This window comes from Drosophila guanche, unplaced genomic scaffold (assembly GCF_900245975.1).
Source record: "Drosophila guanche unplaced genomic scaffold, DGUA_6, whole genome shotgun sequence".
Taxonomy (NCBI): Eukaryota; Metazoa; Arthropoda; class Insecta; order Diptera; family Drosophilidae; genus Drosophila; species Drosophila guanche.
The window spans coordinates 267,157-285,378 of NW_022995746.1; the positions used below are offsets into that span (position 1 = coordinate 267,157).

The 18,222-nt window shown below is 39.0% G+C and overlaps 1 protein-coding gene across 6 annotated transcripts in view; it reads left to right on the forward strand.

Moving 5' to 3' along the window:
• Nucleotides 1-18,222, forward strand: part of LOC117582010 (CUGBP Elav-like family member 1-A) — a 57,473-nt gene that overhangs the window by 13,631 nt on the left and 25,620 nt on the right. For 5 of the 6 annotated variants that reach the window (XM_034269527.1, XM_034269525.1, XM_034269522.1 and 2 more), the window contains one exon: nucleotides 1,687-1,735. In XM_034269527.1, coding sequence (XP_034125418.1) covers nucleotides 1,687-1,724 — 38 coding nt within the window. In that variant the 3' untranslated portion in view covers nucleotides 1,725-1,735. Of the gene's footprint in view, nucleotides 1-1,686; nucleotides 1,736-15,018; nucleotides 15,636-18,222 lie in introns of those variants that run through there. The other variant, XM_034269524.1, reaches the window with a different exon arrangement.

Sequence of the window (18,222 nt, forward strand, 5' to 3'; positions counted from 1 at the left end):
GGATTTAACTGGACGCAAATAAACACACATATGCACACACACACTGCTACATAGATAGACGGACAAAACTCTCAGCGCAACCAGAAAAGAGCAATTGGACTGGGACTGAGAACCGTTTGGCAGGAAGGGGATGACGACTGTCGTGGCCATTTTACTCATTCAGCTGTCAATTTTGAATAATAGAGCAGCAAAATGGCGCAACAATCAGTCCGGACTAGAGTGGGGAAGAGGTTTAGGGAGAAGCACCAGAGGCGGTGACATTTTTCTCGTAATTTGTGCAGAAACCTTTTGACTTTCACAGTACCAGACGGAGGCAGGGTTTAGGACTGCTACGGGTTCTGCTACTGCTTCTGACTCTGCGCTGGCATGGTGCTAGCTCTGCATCTGACCCTGCTCCTCCTCCTAGCTTCGACTCCTGCCCTGTCTGCCTCAACCCGTAAGCATTTCATTTCAATTTGCTGAACATCATTCAGTCAGTCACTTTGTTCGTGTCCGGCTCCACCTCCTCCCCGCTCTGTCTCTGCCTCCGCTCTCCCCCTCTCCGCTCTCCGCTCTCCGCTCTCTTTGCCTGCTCTTCCTACCACTCTTTCGAATTGAAGTACCATTTTCTAATATCGTTGTAAGTATTATTATTATTATTATCATTTCCGCTGCTCGAAACGTTTGAATGAGAAGTTAATTGAAATCAAAGTAATGGCCAGCAAGGATACCCAGCCACCCAGCAAGACTCTTCACAGCACTGGCAGTACTCCTCATCGAACCTTATCATCGGGTTGCCTCAATGAATGTAAAATAAATGAAAATTTGTTAAAAGCATTCGCCATTCAATTGCATTTTTCAAGTGCTAATGGCCAAACGTTAATGAAATGGCTTCCCATTTGGCCCTCCAGCCTCCACACTCTTCCACACTTCCACTTTCTCTTTGTGTTTTCTCTTTTGCTGTTTGCTGCCATCAGCTCTCCGTTGTTCTCTTCTCTGCATTCTTGCAAACATGTTGCACTTGTGCAAAGTCCGTTCGTAATGAAATCTAAAAATACTTAAACACTTTTGTACATGAAAAAGTAATGAAGGAAAAAAGCTGTTGTAGTTGGACAGCACCACGAATTAAGTGGGGAAGGGAGTCAAGGCTCAATTGGGTACAAAAATGGATGAGGGGCAGAACCAGGGATTGGGACCTGTGCCTGGGACAGAGCTAGGGACAGAGTCAAAAACATGTCCAAGGACAGAGCCATGAAGATGGCCAGAGAAGGGGCCAGAAACTGGGTGCCGAAGGAAATTCGAATACAAATATTCCATTAAGTTCTTAGGTTTCCCTTTCGTATTCTTTTTTTTTCTAAAAATGTATCTAATAACTTTATGAATATTTATATTAATTATGAAATAGCCCTACCGATAATGAACTCCCAACATGCAGCTAAAATCTCTTACAAAAGTCACTCCCGATTTCATTAATTGGATTTATCCCATTTTGTCTCCAATGAATCCCTTTATCATATACCTGCAATTTGTTGACTACATAAATGGTAAACCCTACCCATAAGCCATATCCCCCTTTCTATATAGAAAATCGCGCATACTTTTTCCAACTTATTGCTTACAATATTACTCCTTGCTATATTTCCCTTACTTATTGCCACTTTCCCTTGCTCTTGTTTATTCTCTGTCTTTTTCGTTTTCTTTTGACAGATGCACCATCCCATCCAAATGAAGCCCGCGGACAGTGAGAACCGAAATGGTAAGTTCCTCTTTAGAACATCTTTTGGAGCATATTTGCTGCCGTCACAGCTAAGTCTCGTCTGAATGTCCGTCTGTCCATCTGACTGTATATCTATCAGTTAGTCCCTTCTACGTATGTGTGTGGGCTGATTGCTTGTCTCTCCGCCATAAATGTGTGGAGTCGGGTCTCTCCTCCTCTACAACAGTCTATGTGGGAGCGCCTTTTGGGCTTAATCAGAAACTTGCAGCAGCAGCAGCCGCAGTTGGTATCTGTATTTGATTACACAAAACAGAAACACACACAGAGAAAAAGAGAGAACTGGCACTGGCGAATGAGGCAATGAAAATGAATAATGCCCCAATGCTGACAGGATGAAAGTGTGGAAGGGAGGGATACAGACTGCTGCCGACAGTCGTTCCTGCTGCATTTGTATGGTTTTGTGTGTAGCCAATAAATCGATTAGGATATGTGCTGAAAAGAAAGAACACCGAAAGAGAACCCGGCGAAGAAGATGCATAAAAAATGATTAAAAATGCGGAAACGACTAGGATTGGGTGTAGGAAAAGATGGAAATATTTAAGAAATATTTTAAAAATATTTAAAAGAAAGCCAAGGCATAATTTTCATGAAGATTCTCCTTGAATTCGAATGCATTCCCTGAATCTAGTGGCACGCAAAATAAGGTATTGAAACCATAAGGATTGACTGCCCGTTTCGCAGTGCTCAACTCGATTTAATGAATGAATATGAATGAATATGAATGAATGAATATTTAAATGAAAGTCAGGGATAATAGTTAACGGTGGCACATATTTTTTTGTACAAATTTATGGATTAAAACCACAGAAATGGACTCTAGGAAACTTGACAGAGCTTTATGTTTCCTTTCCAGTACTACCTTAGGTTCAGTTTAAGTTATATTTAAAATCAAGAACCCATAGCAATCTAAGACAATTTCCACATAGAAAAATATGCGCTCAGTGGCACATTTTTCCTTGCCCATCCCTAAAGATTTGCAACCTGCTCAAAGGCAAATCTTTGAATGCAAAAACCGACGACTGCCCTGCCATTCCTGGCAGTCAAGGGGCGCGGAAGACACTTCCCCTATGTACACATTTTCCGCATGGAATTTAAATCGGAAAATCGTTATTGTGCCTTTTTGCCAAGGCACAGAGGATGTCCATCAGGAGGAGGTGCAGCACTTATACACTGCGTTTCTGTTTCCGCTTTGACATGTGCGTGTCCTTGTGTGTTTGTGTGTGTGCTCTTTGGCATTTTCTTGTTGTTGTTCTTGGCATTGCTCGAATGCAGCGGAAATGTTAAGGGGCATCGCTTGCATTCACCTCAATGGACGATTGGGACGCAGTTGTCGTCCATCGATTGTTGTGCTGTTCTTTCCCCCTTTATGTCTCCTTTCTGTTTCCCTTTTCTTTCCTTACCTTTCCCCATTCATTCTCTTTCCTTTTGCTTCCTCTCAGGGACATCCATACATGCTTTCCTTCTGTTTTAATTGTCTACAAGTGGCGCAGCAGTGGCAAAGGCAGACAAAAAAATAATTTCTAATTTGTGCCTCTCGTTGTCTGTTGCCTTGTTAGTGTGTTGTTGTTGTGTTGTTGCTATGTGTTCGATTGCCTCAAAGTGTATTCGTGTACGCATGACGAAAATAAATCACAAAATTAAAAATACGTAACACACAGAAATTGTATGGTAAATTAACGAAAAATTGTCACTCACTCGTGCATTACGCGAGTCGGTTGAGAATCACATTTTGCTACCAACAGTTCTCTCTGTGCCTCTCTGCTCTCTCCTTTCATCGGTTCAGTGTTCGTTTTTCTGTTTGCTAATTCAATAATTTGCAATTTCAACAAAATAATCTGACAAAATTCGAGATAAAGTGTCCAACGTTCAATGAGTCGCAGAATGTATGCTTCGTCGGGACATTGTCCCAAATTTGTCTTTGATTTTTGATTGGCAACAAAATTAATTGATGGCTGCACTCAAAGTATTGCAAACAAACTGATCAAAAGTGTAAATAAAGATATGACAAGCAGCCCTATCAATAATCAAAAATAGAAAAAAGTTTGCATGCTCCACTCAAATAAACCTTTCCTAAGAAAATTGAATGCGAAAATAATCGTATATATATTTATTCCTTTAGTCACTTTCTCTGCTCTCATCTCCAGTTTTTCCCCTGTTTTTCAAGCCTCATAACAAAGTTGTTTTAGCCTTCTCCTAGCAAAATTGATGTACTCGTATTTACTGTGTAGCATCATCACCCAAAAACAAATGCCAAACATTTTCAAATGCCACACAAATTTCACACAAAATGCAACAAGTACAGGGAGTCTCTTTCCTCGGACTTGCCCATATAAATATCTCACTCACTCTCTCTCTCCCGCTGCCTCCATCTCTCTCTCTCTCTTTCTTGTTCCCCGCTGCCAGTGCGTGTCGTGCGAAATGTTTTGGCGACACTTGACAAAATGCCAGAAATTCTAAATACTTTTGGCTGCTTTTGCCTTTCGTTTGTCTTCGTCTTTGTTGCTGTCCGCCTTTTAGCCTGCCCTTTTGGCTTGACTTGGATCCGATACGATTCGATTCGATCGTCAGGCATCTTTGCATCTCTTTCTGCCTTAGACGGCCTCCTGTGTCTGTCTCTCTTTTGCTTAAATTAATGAGCTGCGTGCAAAATGCAAGTAGATCTATGTGCAGCAACACTTGTTCCGTATTTTTTTATGGCCACAAATTTTATTACTTTTCCTGTTAGCCTTTCATATTAATGGTTTTGTTCATTTGCTAAATTGTCAGGCGCTGACAGCGTCGCATCAATTTTTGATACCCCCCCGAGGAATGCCGGCGGTATCTTTACATCTCAAAATGCATTTTCATGTTTGCAATTTAAGTTTTCTACTGGTCACATTAGCACACTTTTCGATTCAATTATGAAACGTTCTGCGGGTCTCTCTGTCGAGTCTGTGTGTCTGTGCAAACAAAGCGCTTTTCTATGTTTTTCCTCAGCTCGAACCGGAGTCTTTCCCCATTACAATTGATTTTCGCGCTGCCTGCTCCAACGTGATCGCTCGTTTAGCTTCAAGATACACTCAGCAAGATACACTTCACCAGCTCGTGTTTTTTTCTAGCTATGATGCTAATTGCTCGCTTCTCGAAACCTTTTAGGTCGTGGCGATCTTGTCAAGTGAGTACACACACGCAGCTTGGACTTAGCTTGGGCATTAAATGTGTTAGAAAAAAATATATAGAGAGCAACTTGGAATGGGTTTGGCCATGATAGGAGAGCTGTCGTTAAGCCCCAAAGACTGCTGATGGAGTCTGGAGCAAAGTGTTCAATGATTTCGGCAATGAGATTCGAGTTAATACTATACAAACATTACTATCACATTTTTAGTCAATGCTATTTTTATTTGACAAATATTTTAAGTTACAGAGAATATGCAACATTTATTCAATAATATAACAAAATGTAATTTATTAAGTTTTTAAGAGAATTTTAATGAGTTGAGGTACATTTAAATAGCACATAAAATATGGATATTATATAAAAGAAAGATTAATTAGGATGAAATGCAAAAAAAAAAATATTATTGTATTTATATAGTATATTTATTTATTATAATATACAGGTTTATACTTATAAAATAGTACCATACAAATAAATTAATCTGAAAGACGTTTGGATATTATTTGACGATGATACCAAATGTATGTTCATAAAAAAAGTTTCCAAGCTTGAAATTATAATTCAAAACTTTTCCAAAGAGTAGTAAAAATATCATACAAACTTGTATTAAAATTTCTGGAAATGAATAGCCCATCAGATAATATTTTGAAACACATTAAGTAATATTACAAAAGAATTATTATTAACAAAACAGTTACACGGTAAAAGCTGAGTTAAACTAATTACAAGTCTGTGTATATGAGACATGCCACAAAAATGTCCATCTTGCCTTATGTTTATAAGCCCCAGTCCCCAGCCGCAGTCATATCAGAATTCAATCAACAACCTCCATGCCTTGGCAACCTAGGGGTAAACGTAACTCTATGCCAATCATATTCCGTATCCGCTGCGATAGCACGCCAAAAAGCGCTGAGTCAACCCGGCACGAAAGCGTCAGAAAGACAATGAGAGAGGGGTGTGTTGGAGACAGAGAGCGAGCAAAAGAGAGTGAGAGCGAGTGAGAAAACATAAGTAAACAAACGTCAAGAGGCAATGGCAACGGAAACGAGCGTGGCTAATTGCCTTTGGATATACCCAACCCACAGCCGCAAGCCACAAGTGTCCAAAACAGCTGTTTGCACAGAGAGCGAGCGAGCTGAGAGAGCGTAACAGCAAGAGAGCGAGCGAGCAGTGAGAGAGACAGAGAAAGAGAGAGCAAGCCGGTAAACTTCGCTGCAGCAGCAGCACTGCCAGCAGCAAACGAAACTCAACCTAAAGTGCAGCGTAATTGATCGAAGGGGATGGAGAAGCGTCGGATATCTTGAGGGGGGCTGGCATTTCAGTCGCCACTCAGTCAGCCGGTTGATCGTCGATCGGTCGTCATCTGCTTTGCTTCGCCTGCTTGCTAGTCGTTCGCGCCGTTTGACTGGCAATAGTCATACTCCCCGAGCACAAGTATCCAATAGATACTCGTACTGTAAGTTGTCACTCGTACATTCAGCATTCGCGGCACGATCGAAGTGTATCTGAGTTTCTGTCGTATCTTCCGCGTTGGTTCGTTGCTCAACTTCGATAAATGAAATTCTTCACATTAAATTCTACGCGAAGCGGCGCTGCCTTAATTGAAAACCGTTTGCCCAGTGCCCCCAGATGTTGCCCAGAGATACATATATATTTATTGATAAACTGATGATTGCCCCTCCAAGCTCTCTGTTTGTTTATATAAACTTTTATATGGTGGCTTGTACTTAATCATCGTTTGATTTTGTAATTGAGTGAATTAGCCGCAAATTGCCAACTGAAATAATGTTCGATGTGGGTCTGCGTGTGTTTGGTAACAAATGAAAAACTTACAGTGCAGTTTGTAGATAATTAAAATTGCTATACAGTTTGTTAAAACAAGTGTGTGAAAAAGGTCGAAAAACGTTTTTTTTGGGAATACTTAGCAGGAGTGCACAAATTTAGGTGCTAAATGCTCTTCTAGTTGGTTTTATTTTGCTGCTAAAAGTGTTGACAAATTTTAAACAACATATGAAGAACTTGGGGCATTTTCGTTAAATTAATTCGTTTAAAAATATAAAAAAAAACATCCCAAAAAGTTATAAGACGTTCTATGCATTTTTTAGAAAAAGAAATAACTACAGTAAGTTATTCGCCACATTAAAGTGTCCAAATTTGAGTGCTAATTATTATATATGTATATTTTATTTTTTGCCTGTTAAAACTATGGAAAATGCCTCAGAAATAAGTTAATATTAATATTTAAAAATGATTTCCCGAAAATTGAGTTATTGGCTTTGGTTAATCAACCAAAATATGTGGCCTGCAAACATATGTATGCACATAAATATTTACCTAGATACAGACGTGGATATGTATGTATGTACATATGTATGTATGTATGCACATACGTAAGCCAATTTCGATTGAGGCCCAAAATAAATGCCATAAAACATTAATATGCTATGCCAAAGCTGGTGCTGCTGCAGCCAACAACCCATTCGATTGAGGCGCTCTTTATTTTTTCTGTCGTTCGTTTTTTGTCATTCGATTGCCAAAAAGTAAACACAGCAAATATGACAACAAAATTGGCAGGAAAAAAAATGAAAAACGAACAAGCGAACATCTTCGTAAACAATATGCAAAACACTTCTTCCCAATAAATAAATTAAAAAAAGTCACGAAAACAAAAGGCAGCGTAAAAAAGTACAATATAAAATCTCAGAAGTGCAGTTGAGTCATTCTCTCTCTCTCTCTGCCGGTAACTCTCTTTCTTTCAGTTTCTCGGTTGCTCAGTTTCTCAGCTGCTCAGAGATCTTGTGTCGGTTTTAACCAGTTTTCAGTTTCATTTCCATTATAACCAACTTTTTAACTTAACTTAGATATCTGTTTATATAATCGGAGTCTCGGGGCAGTCAGCTGTTTAATGTTTTTGTTTGCATTTTGTTTTGCTTTTGGCAATCCCAATGTGAGCAGCAGCTATAGCTCTCATTTGTATGTGTCTACTCATATTCGCGGAGATTCTAGCTGCAGGTTGCGTGTACGATCGAGTGCGTGAAGTGCGTGAGTCCATGCCATCGACTGAAATTGGAGAAATTACGGTGGCCTGCCTGTTGAAAGTGCGTTGCATTCTGTGTTGCAATCATCCGGCATGGGCATGCTTCGTGGCTGATGTTGCAGTTGCACTGCCAGTTGCAGCTGCGGTTTGTCATGTGTGGCACCACACCACACCACAGCACACACATTTTTTACGCTTGACGAACGGTAATTGAAATATGTGAATAATTGGTAGATTTGTGAGCCCAAAAGGCATGGCATGAAGAAAGATATACAAAAAAAGATGTGCGGAAAATCTCTTCAAATTGAGTATTTTTTGGTTGATTTTGGAGATACTTCTTGAGGTTTGATCGCTTTATTTAGTGCCTTAGGTTGGATTATAACTACTCTCCAAGATAAAACCAGTTAATGCTTTTATGGTTAACTATTTATAGAAATTGTATTAGCTCTAAAATTGATTTCAACTCTCTGTTAAAGTGCTCTCCGAAGATGCTTTTAGCTGAAGCTGTAGTTTAAGCTACGTTGATAAATGTTAAAGATACATTTTATGTGCAGCCTTTGGACTACTTTATTTACGTCTAAAGTCAGAGGTGCATTGTGAAATTTATTAAATTCTCTTTGAGACATTTGTTTGAAAGATATTTGTGGCATTTAAAAAATATTTTTCCAAGGGCTTTTTGTTAAATATTTACATGTGTATTTAAGTTGTTAGAATTGTTAAAGCTGGCATTTTGCTGTTAAGTCTTATATAAGACTTTAGGCTCCACTTTAAGCTATTTCTCACAAGTCAAAGTTGTGCTTATCTTGCTTATCTTAATGGTTTCACTTATTTTGTTACCTAAAGTGCTTCTAAAAAAAAACTTAGCGTTTAATTTCCGTTTTCCCTTCAACCCACAGTCTGCACCTCTGACTCTTCTTGCTACATCTCAATCTCGGATCTGAAATACTCATTCAAAGCAACTCTTCAATATATACAATTCCCCATCAATTCGTCCATTAAGCAAATTTACATTACAGTTCTTTGTTCTCTCTTTGAAGGGCCAAAAAAAAAAAACTCTTCAACTTGTCAACAATTTTCCATATTTCTTGTGCAATTTTTCATATTACTCAACCTCAAATTGCCTAGACAATTGTCATTGTTTCAGCTAGAATTATGCACAACATTTCCTTGACTTTGTTGCTAAAGACACAATAGACAGATAGACCAACAGGTTCTTCATGGGTCCTCCAATTAGGGGTATAAACTCTTACAATGATGGGAACTCTGCTAGAGCACTGAGAGAACATTGTGCAATGTGCTTCAAAAGTTCCCTGTGCAGTCGGAGACAACAATTAATTGAAGAAATCACGCACGGTCAGGGCAGCGGCCAGGGGGAAGGGGCTGGCTGTCGTCTAAGGGGCTATAAATTCTATGGAAAGAGCGTAAAGTGAATGACAACCAATTTCATGATGACTTCTGATGGACAAATACGGCTAACGGGCTCTATGACCCAAAAGAAAAAGAAGGAAAACCAAAGCCAAAGAAGAGAGAAGAGGGAGAGAGGCAAGAGAGTGAAGCAGAGACGGAGCAGAGACCGGAGCAGCTCAAGGCGACAAGTTTTGCATACTAAAAGATACAAAATTGTATTATGGATGCCCCTCCGACTGGTGCTCCTCGACTTTTGTTGCTTCTCCTCCTCCTTCTGCTTCTCCTTCTCCTCCTGCCTCATTTTATGGCCTTCTTTCAATCCAATTGTGTACGTCAATCGAGTGGCCCCAGTCCCCCTCTATCCCCATATTCCCACAATGCGTTTCAATCAGAGAATTTTAATTATTATTTTCAATTATCGAAATTGGCCTGTGCTTCCCTCTGTCTGTCTGTTCTTTTCAAGTGTTTTCCTTTTTGCTCATTGTTGTATCTATAGCCATAGTATCTGTATCTGTGTCGGAGTCCCTCTGTAATTCGGGGCGTATTATACACCCCTACCCATTCCCTGCCATTGACCCTTCTCTCTCCACCTCTTTCTATCACTTGTTGTGCCATCTGCTTTGGTTTCGCTTCGATTTTGTGATTAATTTTAATTAAATTTTCCCAGCTTCATCAGGGAATACAGAGCTTCAGCTCTGGAATATGCTCTACTTCAGTTTAAAGTTACTCCCCCCAAAGGCTCAGCTGTTAATATTTTCTGTAATCTTTTATAATTTTGTGTTTATTTATTTATTTATATTTTCTGCTGAATTTTGTGATTCAGCTGAACAGCTGAAGCTCAAGCTTTTAGCTAAAAGCTGTTAACTGATAAATTAAACAACTGTCTACGCTACAGCGATGCTTCCGACTGCTGAAATTGGAAACTAAAGTAAACACAAGGGGTAGAGCAACCGGAGAACCCAGAGCCCAAAGCCCAAAGCCCCCAGAGCTCCAAGCCTAAAACCGAGGGGAACCCAAAGCCAAAACCCTAGAGTTTCATATGCCAAAAGCTGATCATAAAGCCCAAAGCCGAGTAGATCCCCAAGTGATGGTTCCCCGCCATTGTCAGGTAGTCTTCCGAGCCGACCCAGCGTCTCAAAATTTGAGTACTTACGATAAAATATGACAACTAAGAGAAATAAAAAGCAGGGAAAGTGGGAGATTTGTGTGGCTGTTCATTTCATCTGAGGAATTTGATTTGAGTCTAAGATATAGAGTTTCAGTAGATAAAGTGATATTCTGGGCAAAATGTGATATGTTGCAAAATATAGTCATTATCTGCCTGTAGCCATCGCAGCCAATATTGTAGCTGTATGTTAGTGCACTTTAACAATGATTCAATCTTCATAATTTTGCCATTTTTGCCAGCACTTTGTCGACGACAGCAATAATAATGCTAATTTTGTTGTAATATTCGAAACTGTTGTCTCGGCTACGGCAGTCGGCAGTCTGCGGCTCATCGTGAACTGAGTACACAATGGCTAAAGTACATACCAGATACACAGATACAACAACAACAACTACAACACATGCGGCAACAGAACAAACCCAAAACAGAGAAGGAAGCAATAGCGACAAAAACTGAACAGAAACTGAAAAAAAATTCAAGTAAAATAAACCGCAAAGCGAAACGCGAAAAGGCAGCGGAAAAAAAAATAAACGCGACTGGCAGCAGTTTGTCACTCAATCGCCCCAGACATCAGTCGCGTTTACGGATCGGCAACGAAAACATCTAACCAACCAAATTCTCTACGAGTATCTAACAGATACTCTGAAATTGGGAGTCGCGCTTTCGGCCGATATCAGAAATTACATTTGCCGGGCACGCGCGATTCCAAGTCAAAGTTTAAGTTCAAGACGAGCGTCGATCTCTCAGATACTCAAAACCTATTGCACCCTAAGTGTAAGATACAGTGAGGCATACGTGTACGCCATACAGTGTATCTGAGACATACGTGTACTCAAAAAAGTCGCATTATCGTAGAGTGTTTAAATCGGAATTTGAAATGCACATAGAATTTGCATAATTACCGGGCAAAGCGATAAGAACTTTGGTTGGTAAAAGAAAAAGTACAGTGGAGAGTTGATAGCAAGTAGAATCAATCAACTAATCAACTGATCAACTGGGGTCGGAAACGTTTCCTTCTCTGCGTTACATCCAGCTTGTGCACAAATACAATACACCCCATTTACTCTTCGAGTACCGGGTATATTTAATTAATAATCACACTTCTAATACTTTGATCGATAAAAACTCAAAAACTTACACATTTTCCCTAAAATTATATAAAGATTATTAGCGGTACCCAACATATCGTTTGGCATGATTGAGCAACTCTATTTACCTGTGCAAACAATGGCACAAAATGCCCCACCGACAAACACAATCGTGTCGAGTGCAATTTAAGCTCAAAAGCAGCTGATTATCTGAGCTCAAACACAAGGGATAGAAGAGGGGAGTAGTGGCAAGAGAGGTACAGCAAATACTCGTGTAAAGTAACAGACAAAAAATCCGATTTCCGATCCAATTCGCGTTACGGCGTTACGGTTGAGTGACTCCCGAGCTGTAGCTGGGGTGTGTCTGTCCATAAATAGCCACAAAAATGAAGGTTACAGATGAGCCTCTCACAACCGACACTCGGCTGTTCTGTCACCTTCAAGGTCAGAACGGCGCCCTTAAGTCAATAATATTTATAGATAAACAAAGTCTATATTTCCCCCTATACATTGCAAAACATTTGCGCAAACACAAGTGTTATTTGAATGCAAATAAGCATACACCTAATCCCTGGCCAAATACTTTCGATTCACGTAATTGTTTTCGTACTGAAAATGAATCACTCTCAGGAAAAATTCAACACCAAAAAAAAAAAATAATCACTCAAAGAACCGAAGAACGAAGTCAACAAACGGAAATTGTCATTTCAAATTTTGGGTTGCCTTTCGGCTTTTGCCTTACTTTTTTGTGTGTCTATTTTTTGAGGTAAAACTTTGAGTGCAGGCCCATATTAAATACAATATGTCAATTCTCATCAAAATTTCTAAGAAAAAAAGAAACCTAAAAATATTTTCTAGTGTAACGGAAACCTCACGATCTGTACCAAGTCTATGCCACATTTTCTATGTTAAGTAATTTATTTATAATATTTTTGTTATTTATTGGAAAGCGTCTGCAATAGAGCTGATAGTTTCGAGGAACCCTATATTTCTCTGCCACAACTTTGCCACAGTCTATATAAGCCTTAATGTTCAATTTTGCAACTGTCTCAACTTTCCGTCGATATTCTTCAAAAAAGAAGAAAAAAAAATGTTTTTATCATGCTTCAAATGGCCCCGCTTATAATGAAAAAGCTTAACTTTACGCTCTGAATAATTTTCATTTAAACAAAAAAAAAACAACTAAAAAACCACACAGCAACAACTACACATAATAAAACAAGCAACACATGAGGTGTACTGAGGTGCTGCTCAAAAAAGCAAAAGTTCAGAGTGTAAAAGTGAAGTTGATGTGATAATTGTGTGCGAGACTCTGCCCCCAGACAATGTACAGAAAGTGTTGGTTTAAAAAGAGCTTAAAAGTGGGTTGAAAATTGTGTCTAAAAGTGGGTTGAAAATTTTGTTTGAAAAAAAGCCTAAAATTGGGTTTGAAAAAATTAAAAATTGTGTCTTAAAGTGGCTTGAAAAAGTTGTTTAAAAAGAGGTTGATATTGGCTCTGAAAATTGGGTACGAATGGTGTCTAAAAGTGGCTTCAAGAATTGTATCTAAAATGGCTCTAAAAATTTGATAAATTTCAAAACTTAGGCGACCGCCAAATAGACATATAAAAACAAAAAAAAATACCGCCCTAAATCCAAAGTTCGCCTGGAGAGTCGCAGCGAAGCGTAACAAACATGATTACGGCAAATGTCACAACACTCACAACAAAAAGTATATGCACATACAGGTACAGACATTCTGTAGGGTTACGAATCAATTTGTTTTGCATATGTTGCAGGGAGGGAAACAGACGGAAACACTGTTCCACTTTTGGTACCACCTGCAAGTTGGGGAAACTCTTGTCAATATTTGCACTTTCTTTTGAGTTCGTTTTTCTAAGTTACATTCCAAAGAGAGAGAGATCTGCTGGGGGACTTGGTGGAGCTTGTCTATTTACGCATATTTATGTCTATATGTTGGTCATGTACAAAGAAGAAGCCATCAGCTACGACAACGACATTATTATCATCATCATCATGCGCTTCATCTTTAGGCAGTCTGTCAATGGCTACGGCAACCGTCAATTTTTAGTTGGGTCAAAAGAAATTGAAAATAGACAGGCACACAGCACAGGCAGGTGAATTTTTAGGGGGGAAAGAAACCCAAGGAAAAGTAAGCAAACGTGAAGAGAAATAGAAAATGCCAACATAAAATATTCAAATTTCAAAGACACCAAAAAAATCAATTGTAAACCAGTGGGATAATTTTTTTCAAAGCAGATTTTAGGTGAAATGTTTTTGGGTTTTGAGTGATTTTTGGTAGCTATTGGGATGCAATTTTAAATAAATTTATATAGATCGTTGTGAGAAAATATAGTCTAAATTGGATATGGTCACATGCTGACAAGTTCTCCAGCGTCTTTGAGGAGGCGATCATATCCTCAAGAACTTCACATAGAAATAAACCCAACTTCTTAGTCAGACCTTTTGTTTTTTTGTATTTCTTCTTTAACGATCATTTTGGGTATATATGTATTTAGCTTTCGAACAGTTGCGGGATTGTTAAGTTTTTCAAGACTTGGCTTACTATTTACGTACACATATTTGTTTTAATTTTTGTTGTATATTTTTTGTGTCTTGTGTAAATACAGACCGTTGAAAGCCGTTTATTTCAAGCTGATTAGAGAGACTCAAAAAGGTGTTATATACATGCAGAAAGGTATTGAGAGCGAGCTAAATATATGCCTGGCTTCGACACTTTTTCTCTACTTTTTTTGCATTTTTATCCCACTTTTTTTGGGTTGCAAAAATCATTTGAAAAGCTATATTTGAATGCACATAAAAATTGTTTAAGCGAAAGCTTCGTTGGCTTCAAAATGGCTTCTTTATTACAATATTTATTTATTTTTTTTTGCTTACTTTTTAAAATTTTTAATATCATTTTGCGAAGCCTCCTTAACGTTCATTAAATTGAAAATCAAATAACTGCGCTATGTGATCGTCATAATAATCGTAATAGTAAAAACAAATATCGCATACATATATCGGGTAATGTCCGGTCCATTAGCGATGGGTACTCGCACGGGGCATGTGCAACAAATTGAAAGTAAATAAAATACAAAAAAAAGACACAAATCAACATATCATCAAAATGATAATAACAATATAAAAAAAAAATGGCAAAACTGCAGCACAGCTCAGTGGACAATATGGCAAATTAATTAGTTATACAAAAATGGCAGAGACCATAAAAAGTTGTGTAAAAATGTATAGAAAAAAAAGGCAGAAAGTATATTTCGTGTGTGTGTGCAATGCCAATAAAATTCAAATTATCCACAAGTGAATAATTGTGGCATTTTAATGGCAGGCAGGTGGACAACCAACTAAATAATATATTGGTTTTTCAGTTTTTAATATAGCCCAGGAGGCACATTAAACAACAACAAGAACTAAGCACGAAAAGTATAAAAAAAAAGAAAAAGTGTGTTTGGGCCCTTTTGCAACTTATTGCTCCGTGTCGTGGGCGCCAACTAGCGGCCAAATAAATAACATGAAAAATCCGAGTATCATGGAGTGCAGCAATTCCTTAAACAACAATAATAATAATACTAATGCGACCAACAATAACAGCAACGGGAGCAGCAACAGCAACAACAACAGCATCGGCATCCCTGTCTCACACAATATCAACGGAAATGGAAATGGCAATGCCAGCGAACAGCAGCGCACTCTATCGGGTAAAACAAATCCTGCAGCATCACCGTCACCCAGCAGCAACAACAACAACAACATTGGCTACAACAAACTAAGCTGCTCCACGGGCTCATCGCCGCAGCATCATCCACAGCACTCACCCTCGCCACCGCATCAGCAGCAGCACCACCACCATCAGCATCATCCCTATGGCCATGGCCACCAGAACCCAAACCAACAGCCGCCAACAATGTCCACAAACATGACCACAAATGGCCATCAGTTGTATCCGGCGATAACGGCAACGTATTGGCTGCCGCCACCAAATCCGGCGCCATATTTAGTTCCAGGTAATTAGTGTTACTTGCGTGGGCGAAAACCTAACAGTGTACACAGAGTGGAAAAGTTGTAACTGGTTGAAGTTTGGTTATATGTTTGGAATGGGGCAAATTTGCTGATATTTTTGTACCTAAAAAGTATAAATGGAACATTCTAAGTGCTATAAATAATAATTCATTTTTTAGATATTTTATTTATAGAAATACCTTTAAAAATTAACAAATGAAAAATTATTTTGGCCGGGTTTTAAAACTGATTATTTAGACACCTAAAACTGTCTTTCTAGCTTCCTCTATTTCTTCTTTCTTAACTTTGTCTTTTTTGCTGCACCTATCCCTATGCCTGGTTCACCTTACAATGTCCCCACTGTACCTGTTCTATTGTCTAAAACTCATTGCAACTATTCGCTTTGGCAGCGAAAGTGCAAGTCGCCTGCGAAATAAAAATGTTGCAAACTATATTTTCGTGTTTATTGTGCAGCTCACGAGGATTACAAAGCAAAAGAGGGCTCGGGGCGCTAGTGGGCGCCAGCCAACAGTGAGGGCTAGATGGGGCATGTGAACCCTGGGTTGAGCGTGTTTCATGTTTCGATGCAAGTCCTGTGCACTGTTTGCTGCACTTTCTGCTCGAGTTTTTTGTTGGATTGTCGTGTATTTTATATACATGCTCGCTCCAAGTGGCTAAATGTTAAACCCTTGTAAGGGTGGGGAGGAATCTGTGTGTGGGGTTGTGTGCTGCACGCCTCTCTCTGTCTGTGTGTGTGTTATTTCATTTGCAAACGCCACTTGCTGGGCAGCTAATTAAATTTTAGCTTTGTCAAGGGACTTTTTTGCATGGCCTCTGAAGCCAGTGAGGGGGCGGGCGGAGGCCAGAGAGAGCTGTCAGTGGGTTGGGGAAATGGTTTAATATTTAGTTTATTGGCTTAGTCCTTTTATGGACATGTGTACATTTGTAGATGTAATACTTGTTAGTTTTTCTTTGGCCTAAAAACTAATTTAGTTGATATTTGTTTAGTTTTTTATATATAGATTAATTTCCTGCTCTCTGCATGCATATGTGTATGTCTGAAACGAATTCTAAAGCTAAAATATTTTGGGTATTATGAAATTCCTTATATTTAGAAATTTTAACGACTTTCGATCATCCTACATTCAAATTAATAATAGTTTTTACATGCACTTCAAATGCACAATCGAATAACCATCCACGTTAGAATAGTTTAAATAAAATAAAATGAACATACTTTTTATGGAAAAATAGTCGCTTTAGAATTTTGGTTTATTTGATGTAATTTTTCTCTATGTAATTCATCTTTATTCATTTATTTTCTCACTAGTTCTTTCCTTTCCTTTCCTATTTCTTATTTTTATTATTTATTCAAACCTCAACAAAAGCCTCCAAGTAGCAGCTATTTTGGTAGCGATTCCACCTGCTTGTTCCCTAGCTTTCGTTGATTATCTTCTTGCATAACTGCCACAGCAATCAGGCTACCACGACTCGCAGCAAATCAATTAGCACAACTTAGCCAAAGCTAATCAACCAAACAGCCAACCAACCATCCCACTGTTGTTACTCGAGTATTCAACCCAAAGCGATTTGGGCTAATATTTTTAGTATTTTAAGGTTAGCGAAGACCAAAAGTCGCTTCAGAGTCTGACATGATTTTAGATTGGTCAATCTTCTTGGGTCTGGCCACACTCCTTCCCTCTTTCTGCTGTTTTTTCTTCATCCAAGAAGATGATGGCCACACTCTCTCCCTTCCCCTCTTTCTGGGTCGGTTTCTGTCACTTGTCTCGTTGATGTGACAGTCTCTTGGGTTTGCCTTGGGGTCGGGGGCTGCCCCCACAGCTCTTTCGGTGGCATGCAAAAAGCTACGTGACATATGGGTTGGTGTTGTGGCTGCCGCTGCTTTCTGCTCTTGTTACCATAGCGAAACGTGTTACATTTGTGTTAACGCATTTGCACACGTTGACTGAATGGCAGAGAAAGAGATGTACATCCCGTATATATATACATTTATATTGCCACAAAATTCTAAAATCCACCAGCTACATTCACACATGCACACACAGATGTTACACTTCACTTTTGACTGACAGCCATTTTGACTTATGTGAACTGGGCCCGCCTCCCACCCTCTATTTGGAGGTGTGTGTACTGTACCTTGTCACTTGATCTTCCCTAGAAAATTATTATTATTTTATGTGTTGTTATTTGTTCGTCGAGCGTTTGGCTGCATCGAATTGCTTTTAAAATATGCACTTTATTTATTAATAGTTTTTTTTTTCTCGATTTTCCGTTTCTTTTCAGCAGATTATTTCGTTTTAGTTTTTGTTTTGCTTTTAACTGCTTATTTACGCCTTTGAAGAACAAGCGTTCTTTTTTCTTCGTGTTCGGATTCTAAACGCTTCTCTGGCTGGAGTCAAAGTCGGACTCAAAGTCAACAATTCGCTTTTCACATTTCGCATATATCGCATAAATATGCAAGTCATGCGCCAACTTAGACGGGCAGACAATTGCTCCTACCCCTTCCTCCTTTCTGCGTTTTCCTAAACTGTGAGGTTATGTCGGGTTTCCTCATGGCTTACAAATCGCGAG